Genomic DNA, 9,248 nt, shown 5'->3' with positions numbered 1-9,248 from the left:
TTTCCAGTGGAGTCTCATCAAAAACAATGTCAACAAGTACTGTTTCTATAGAGTTGCTAAAAACATATATTTTGTTTTTTGAAGATTAAGAGATAATTTATTTGCCTTTATCCATTGGGCGACATTTTCTGATTCAGAGTTTATTGTATTTACAAGAGTAAGAGGATTTTTGTGCAAAAAAAAAAAAATTATAATAAATTTGAGTCATCCGCACAGAGAATAAAGGAAAGAAACGTTAAATCGATATTACCGTTCTGTCTGGTATTTTATAACGCATGTAATTATGCCACAGATGTATATGTGTAAGGAAAATTGTCAAAATTGTGGGAAATAACAGTAGTGTGTAGTACGATACATGTATTACGTCTAATGGTATTGCATGGAAAATAATATGGAATTGCAAAGTGATATGCCATATAAAGACAAATAAACCAATTCAAATCACTAAAAATTTTCCTGTAAGCACTAGGAATTCATATTTATGATTCAAAGTTGTCGCTCGCGTAGTGCTTCTAATGTCTGGCATACACGAAATAGTAGGTCCCGTTCCAGGAGTATCTGTTACGATGCCATCGACGAGAATGACTAGGCAGTTGTGCACCTTTTGCCCGCGGACCGAAGTGGACGGACTCAAAGAAGAAAGGTTTAGACTGTCCGTTGGCTGAGGGCGTCCCACCTTGTCCACACTTGCTGGAACTTCCAGGGATACACGTCATGATCTCAACTGAACAAAAGATACAAATAGCGAAATATGTTACGAAGTCCAAAGAGGATTTATACTATAAACAAGGATACAAGGATACAAGGAACTTTATTGTCTGTTGAAAATACAGAAATTCGTCTTCCACTGACATAACAAAGGAAAAAAGAGCAGACAACATATATTGCACGTATTACAGTAATGGTATACAAACAGGCAGACAAAAGCATTGAACGGACAGTGTCTTGAATGATTTAGATAAGAAATCTGTAATTCATATAACAAATATATGCACAAACACCCGCACGAAGGTACACATACACACACACACACACACACACATGAATACCCGCATACAATGTGATAACAACTGCCATTTTATTACATTATAGTTAAAGCATGATGAAAGTCAGTGCTATCTTCAAAACCAACCTTCACTCTATTTTGATTTGTTTTGTTTTTCAGTGTAGTCGAATGAAATTTATAGTGTATGTATATTATCACGTAGGCCTAATTTATGATTTTCGTATGTATATCAGGGAAATAAAATCCATTCCAAAGCTTACAAGTGAATAGTTTGATCTTATCATTGTTGCAGTGTTATCACTAGTAATATCATTTAAACAGCTATTCAGGTAGGACCTACTACTCGATAAGGAAAAGGTCTCACCCCCCCCCCCCCCCCCAGTTTCGCTAAAAATCCTCAAAAAAAGACATTAAGTCTAGTCTTAGAAATGGAATAGAAATACATTAAAGTGACATACGGGAAGCAAAAATACATGTTTAACTTTAAAAAAAAAATCATGGCTATAAAATCGTTTAGCATTCATTGTCTGAATTTCATGTCTCCTGTAAATGTGGTTGTAAACAAATGATAAAGATTTAAACCTTGAGATATATATAGATGATAAATAACTGCTCAATTCTCTCAGCTTCATAATGCGTACGAAATAATCTTGTTACCATTGTTTAACTGGAATTGCAGCCGGGTGAGGTCGTCTGCATATCCGTCGATGTACACCTTCCTTTGTTCCAACCACGGTATCGTCCGCGTTGTCAAATTAGACGGATTCACGCTATTGTCCCCGAACATCCGGAAGACGACGTCGGTCTGCACGAAGAACTCGGTGAATTTCAGCTCGCTCATCTGTTTGATACGGGACGGAGGGATGATCTCCAAGTCGACCTCCGCCTTGTTCTCGTCGATGTAGTGCCAGACACTTCCCATGCCGGACTTACCGTAACGAACCCAGCCCCCTCCGTTCAGGTCCATTTCACAGTACACCTGTCAAAATAATGCGTTTGGTAACATCATCTGTTCTGATTCTTTCACTACCATCGGTCTCCTATTTGTACATAGTGTAAATGAAATTTTGAAGGTATTTGTGTTAAGATACCGTCTGACCATGGTGTTCAGTTCAGTTCAAGTTTATTTCTGCATTCCATTGTCAATACAGTGATACAAGAACTTAAAAAGTGGCGGCATCTTTATATATAAGATTAACATACATTTGTTGAGGTATACATTACGAAAAAGACGTTGAAAGTAAAAATTGATAAAACCAATTTCGTGTTAAATGTACACTAAAACTGGGAACACTTTAAAGTGAAGTTTACTGAAATAATTGGAATGCAGGGGACCATATTCATAAACATAGCTTGACTAGATCGTCATAATTATTTGAATAAAAAAACACACTCGAAATGAACTTACTTGTTGCGGCGTTTCACCAATTATCAATCGGCTTCTTCGGGCGAATGAAGCTCCCAAGTATGGTTAACAGCCTTTATTATAGTGCAAGAAGCCAATTGATAATTGGTGAAACGTCGCAACAATTGAGTTCATGTCCAGTTTTTTATGGATTATGTATATCAGCATGATAAGGAAAAGTATTGTAATACGATGTTACTCCCAATAGCCGTAGACTCATTGTTTGGAGATGCTGGGGACCTATTGTATAAAAATCAAACATTTATTTACGTATCAGAAAATATTGAGATATAAGGATGTTTTCCAATTCTCTTTAAAAAAAAAAAAATGTAAAGATGTACACTGTTTTAGGTTAGAAGGCAAATAGTTTCAGACATCTGACCCATGATGCTGTAATGATTCTTGGGGGTATTATGAAATGGTAATCAACCGAATGACGTGTTAGGTATGAATGAACTGCTGCGTTTGTAGTGAAAAAAAAAATATAAATATTTAGGAAAACGTTTAAATTTGATATTTAAAACTCTGTTGGTTGTATAATAATAGAGCTATTCATGGTACAGCACCAGTGTACATACCGGAACTTGTAGAGTTAAAAACATCATTTTCAAACATTCTATCATCTCCAAAGTTCACGGGATCAAACACTATTGAATATCCATCAGGGAAATCAAAAGCTACCCTTGGTGACAGGGCATTTTTGTACGCTGCACCAAAATTATGGAATAATCTCCTTTTGATTGTAAGGCAAGCAGCTACAATAATGAGTTTAAGGTCAGGTTAAAAAGTCATCTTTGGAACAATGCATTCTATGTTTGAATTATGTGTGTTGTGATTATTACGTTGTATTGCGCAATTATATCATTATAGTAGCTGTAAATGTAAATGTCCTTTGTTATTATTATTTTTATTATTATTATTATTATTATTATCATTATCATCATTATCATTATTACTATTATTATTAGAATTATTTCAACAACAACGTATTGCAACATAAAAGCAGCAGTCTGAATATGTCTGAATATGAATATCATTAATTTCAATATTTTAAGTTGATAAAGTAAGGGATAAGAAGGGGTTGAATAATAAGAGTTTGTGATTAATCGCACAATAGGCTTTTGGATAGCAACAAAAGAGTTTATTTTGTTTGAGCCACAATTCCCCAAACAATAATGCAGTAAGTGAGATTAGTAAAATCATAGCACTATAAAATTGTATGGGAACTTTTAAGATACAAAGTTTTCCAGTCGATACTTATAAGTAAAACATATCATGATCTATTGTATCAAATACTTTCGATAAATCCATAGATATCCCAATTAAATGTTCTCTAATTTTGTAAAAGATTGAGTGTCTACCAATAATGAATGAGTTATAGCCAAGTAAGTGGAATATATTTTTTCTAATTCCAAACTGATATTTAAGTCATTGACATGAAGAATTTTTTTTATTTTTCTATTTTTTTATTTTTTTTTTTTTTTTTGGGGGGGGGGAGAGCTCATTTTAACAAATTAAGATCATATCACTATAGAAATGCTATTTGCCAAGTTTGGTGAAAATCCGTCATAGATTTTTCAAGGAGATGCTGAAATGTGGAAACTATTCCCCTGCTCCCATCACCCCCCCCCCAAAAAAAAAAAAACATAGGGCACTCCTGGATTCGCCATAATCAATCACGACATTTCAGTCATTAATGTCTTCATAGCACTAACTTAGCTCTATCTTTTTTGTTTCGACTAACAAGAAAAAAAAATTCCAGACTTTAGATACTCTGAGGCTTCAACTCCCCCCCCCCCCCCCCTCCTTCGGCGGTGGGAGGGGGGAGGTGGACCTCTTCAAACAAATGAAGATCATATCATCATTAAAGATATTATCTGCCAAGTTTTGTGAAAATCCGTTTTGGAGTTTACAAGAAACTCAGTGATAACGGTAAAGGTTCATGATCAGATTTGTTAGACATCGAGATTATGATATACCATCGGTAAGTAATACCGTTGAAATACATGATTTTTACATTTCCCGGCAACGTTTTTTACAATTCCCGGCAAAATTGAACGTTTTTACATTTCCCGACGAGACGTTTTTATATATATTTCCCGGCGTTTTTACAAATCCCGGCTCCACACGGTCATCCTTTTTAAATACGGGAATACTGTCGCCTTTTTTGGAGTGTTTAAAGGGATGCTGCAGTATTGGTGGAGATGAAAATTGGGCTTTAACTTTTTTGCCAGAAACCAAGAAAACACTTATGAAATAGTACAGAGCATACCATTTGAAGAGGAATTCAAAGTTTATTTGATAAGAATCGGGTTTGGAATAGCTGAAACATCCGAAATTATTTGCTTCAGAATGGTCTCATATTCAAGTAATGTGCAGTTTAATGTTTCCAGGTTAGCATGCCTGTACAGTGACGGGGCATTAAACTGCACATTACTGGAATATGAGACCGTTCTGAAGCAAATAATTTTCACACAACAATAGATATATAATGTACTCTTAAATGAATCCCACAAAAATTGGAACAATCATCCCCCAGCATTCCCACTGATTCCCACTGATCAGTTACTAGCCATCCCCTTTAAGGGTCATCCTTTTTAAAAACGGGAACTGCTTTCGCTATATTAAGAGAGTTTGGACAGATCCGTGAGCAGAGAGAAAAACTAAAAATATGCATAATACTATTTTCTTTAATACCCAGACACTTATCTCATCATAATCACTCGACCTACTTTATTTCAGGCTTCAGCAATCTTCAATATTTCCTCCTCATCCGGAGGAGTGCAAAATATCTTTTTTTTTTTAATGAAAATATACGTATTTACTGAAATTTATATCTATTTTTTTTTTTCGTTTCCATTTTTGGGTTCTAGATGTTCGGGATATTCTTGTGAGATTATCAATATGGAAATGAAAAACGTACGATAAAAGAATATGGACTCTTATACGGCTAAAGTATCCACTTTCTTCATATTATCAATATTATAACACCCATAACGTGCAAAATGAAAACTTCCTAGCTTTCTTGTGTTAATCTATGTAAATATTCATCAAAATTATCTCAAAATATCTCAGCTCTGTAACTTGGTGGTCTATGTACAACCCAGGGTCCCGTTTCATAAACTTTGATATAATAAATGACATGAAATGAAAATTTGAACCCTTCCGTGACTTTCGCATCCTGGATGACCACCATAACCTTTTAGAAATCAATATTTCAGAAGCCAAATGTCAGAGGAATACTAATGTCAGGCTAAAACTACTCCGCAGTGTTTACGCTAATCAAGTGCCGCCCATATAAAAATCTGCAGAAATGGGTGGTGACATTTGACTGCACTATTTGGATGTGCATCTATATCTACATACGATTTCATGTGATATGGATTTTGCTATGATTGGATCTGCTTATTTTTCTAGCATGATGAAAGCACACTTGACTTATACCACATTCAGTAGGCAGGGGGAAGTAATATCATCCTTAATATATGTTAGAAACAAGTCCAAAAGATGTGTATTTTTCATTAAAAATGAAAAATTGTGAAATATCTCTTTATATCGTTGCCCTACCGTGACAACACGTATGTTGTTGTAATATTCTTATCCAGCAATGACGGCACATGGATTTAACCAAACTTAAGGATTTCTTAAGTGTTGATTGATTGATTGATTGATTGATTGATTGATTGATTGATTGATTGATTGTTCTATTTTATTTGTTGAACGGATTGTCTGATTTTCCTCAAACTTTACTGATATATGCTGAATGCACATACAGTTAGGATAAATAACCATGCAGGATCGAGGTGTATCAAAGGGTTTTTGGATGGGTGCACTTGTCCTGCTTTGTTCTAACCTTGATGTAGACTCCAGCAGCAATTATGTAGTAATATCCACTTGGTTTATAGCAGACATCCAGAATATGTTGGCAAGACAAGGCAGGATTATCCGGGGTACCAAGAGAGGATGAACAACCACCTGTCAGAAACACAAAAGCTTATATATCATACTACCAAGTATACGTGTTCTTGATGATTGTTTATATCAATATTTTATCTTATTATCATAAGAAGAACAATGATTTATAGCTACGATATAAATACTGATAAATAGGTGTTGCAGTAACCAAGCTGTTTCCTCTGGGGTTTTTTTCCCCCAGAATCTCATTTGATATTCCATTGCATGCAATACGGGTTTGGAATAGCTGAAACACCCAAAAACAATTAAGTAAAACAAAATCATCGAATCAAAATATGGGTCCCACACTTTATTATTACGATCACTCTGTTTTGAACATTTCAGCCATTTCCAAATCAATTTTCATCAAATAAACGTTGAAATCCTCATGGAATTACATGCTCTTTCGTATTTCATAAGAGGTTTCTCACTATCTTACCAAAAAAAAAGATAAAAACCTGAAGTTAAGTCTTGACCACAACTATACTATCCCTTTAATCCCTTACCATAAGCATCCACTTGACCATGAACAAGAAGAGTGACCACGACGCCGATGACCACAAGAATGCACTTGCTACTAGTCGATGCCATGTTGAAAGTCAAGCTGGAAAGAAGAGGAAATAATTATATACATTCTTTTTATATTTACCAGCATTTTAAGCACCCCTCGTGACTGCAAAATCAATTTCATTTTCCAGCCATGACCTCGACTGCGATTCATGATATACGGGAAGTTTCCTCTTTTTTTTTTGGTGGTAAAATTACAAAATAACGGTTTTATTGTGCAAAACACAAACAAACGGACTACGCAACTGCTGACGTGTCCTCGTGGTAATCATGTGAAACTATAACACAGGTGGGGCTTTTAGTTGGAAAGTGTGTTTGTGTGTGTGTCTGTGTGTGTGTGTGTGTGTGTGCGTGTGTGTGTGTGTGTGTGTGTAGATTCCATTTCTTTCTTTCACTTTCACAATTACTGTCAGGAAGTAAAGATGGTAATTACGCGAAGGCCAGATTTATTCAATATTGTGAATAGAAACTGAAACATGAAAGGCTGGAAGCGTGCAATGAGCTGGTTGGGTGTGTGCGTGTCAGTGTTTGTGTGTGTGTGTGTGTGTAGATTCCATTTCTTTCTTTCACTTTCACAATTACTGCCAGGAAGTAAAGATGGTAATTATGCCAAGGTCAGATGTATTCAATATTGTGAATAGAAAGTGACACATGAAAGGCTGGAAGCGTGCAATGAGCTGGTTGTGTGTGTGTGTGTGTGTGTATGCGTGTGTGTGTGTGTTTGTGTGAGTGTGAGTGTGTGTGAGTATAATGAATGCATGAGGGAAATATATATGATTTTTTTATTCTGTTGATAAAGAGGAATATAATATTTCTTTGAAAATTTTTGAGAATGTAATTTTATTGAAAGATGTTTCATTTAGAAAGGTGTATGAACTCTTTGTTACAAATTTACAGCAATTGTATGTTTTACGAATGAAAGATGGCCAAAATGATTATTTGTTTTCGAAAAAGGAAATTACACATATATTTTTAAGACCAAGAATGACAACACTTCTAACAAAACTTAGGGAATTTCAGTATAAATTATTACATGGAGTTGTTTATACAAAGGAAAATCTTTTTGAGTTTGGTTTCGTTGCAAATAACCGGTGTTCTTTTTGTGAGCAATCGGTAGAAACATATAAACATTTATTTTGGGATTGTGTGTATGTTAAGAATTTGTGGCAGGAAGTGATAGATAGGTTTGAGATGGCAGATCTTCGAAATATAGAGTGGAGAGACGTTCATTTTGGTGTTACGGGAAGGGATCCAAAAGTAAAATTTTATAATACAATAATTTTTATTTTGAAATATATCATTTTTAGATCTAGGTCGGAGGGAAAAATTCCTACTTTGGAGGAAATTTGTAAAAGAATAATAAGTTTTCGGGATGAAGAAAAAGAAATTGCTATAAAAAGAAATAAGTTGGGATTACATTTGCTGATATGGGAAAATGTTTCTGAATTTAGAAGTCGTTTTTATTAGGAAGGAAGATGGTATCGCTTCGGGTGTGTTTTGTGTGTGGGGTGTATGTGTGTATGTGCGTTTTTGGTGTTGGTGTGTATGTGTGTTGGTGTTTGGGGTGTATGTGTGTGGCGGTTGTGGATGTATGTGTTTGGGGTTGTGGTGGGGGTGTGGGATAGGTTTGAGTGCATCGGGGTTGGTGGGGGATGGGGATTTGATTTCAATGAAATGATTTCATTCTAGTTTGTATAACGTATTTTTGTTGCTTTTTTATGTATATACCCTTGTATATATATACCCTTACATACTCGATTTATAATCGAGTTGTTATGTTGAAGAGAGATGATTGGCAGTATACAAGTATACCATAGTCAAAGATACATATATATATACATTTTTTTTTTTGTACATGTCAATACTTTCTCGTGAAGAAATGGTCAGTAGGATTGATTTATAATCGAGTTGTTATGTTTTAAGGGAGATGATGGGCAGTATAAGTTGGTAATGGATTTGTCTGTTGAATGGCATTTGTACCGTTCTTATGTTCATGTTACACCCAGAATGGGTTGATTTATGATTAATTTGAATGAAATCAATAAAATATCATTGAAAAAAAAAATGAGTGCATGCACATGTATACTATAGTGTGCGCGATTTAAGAGAGGATGTGGGGTGTTATGGAGGTACGAAAATCAAGATTTTTATCCAAATTAATCACTTGTGTTATAAGTGCTGATATTGTTAATGATTCATATCATTTTTCTATTTAATGACAGTTAAGAAAATTACTTTATAATTTATGAGTACGTATTTGATCTGGGTTTTGGGGACTTTATCTTAACGTCGAACACATGACTATGAGTGAATTTC

At 34.9% G+C, this 9,248-nt stretch overlaps 1 protein-coding gene across 1 annotated transcript; it reads right to left on the bottom strand.

Annotated features, from left to right (window-relative positions):
* Positions 1–512: 512 nt before the first annotated feature.
* Positions 513–6,956, bottom strand: LOC140238732 (echinolectin 1-like). The gene is made up of 4 exons (XM_072318629.1): positions 6,872–6,956; positions 6,265–6,386; positions 1,664–1,985; positions 513–724 (listed from the first exon to the last, which is right to left on the bottom strand). The coding sequence occupies exons 1-4, from the start codon at positions 6,954–6,956 to the stop codon at positions 513–515; spliced, it is 741 nt and encodes a 246-aa protein (XP_072174730.1).
* Positions 6,957–9,248: the final 2,292 nt, after the last annotated feature.

Source organism: Diadema setosum, chromosome 15 (assembly GCF_964275005.1).
Source record: "Diadema setosum chromosome 15, eeDiaSeto1, whole genome shotgun sequence".
Lineage (NCBI taxonomy): Eukaryota > Metazoa > Echinodermata > Echinoidea > Diadematoida > Diadematidae > Diadema > Diadema setosum.
This window is presented reverse-complemented; position numbering and strand designations above follow the sequence as displayed.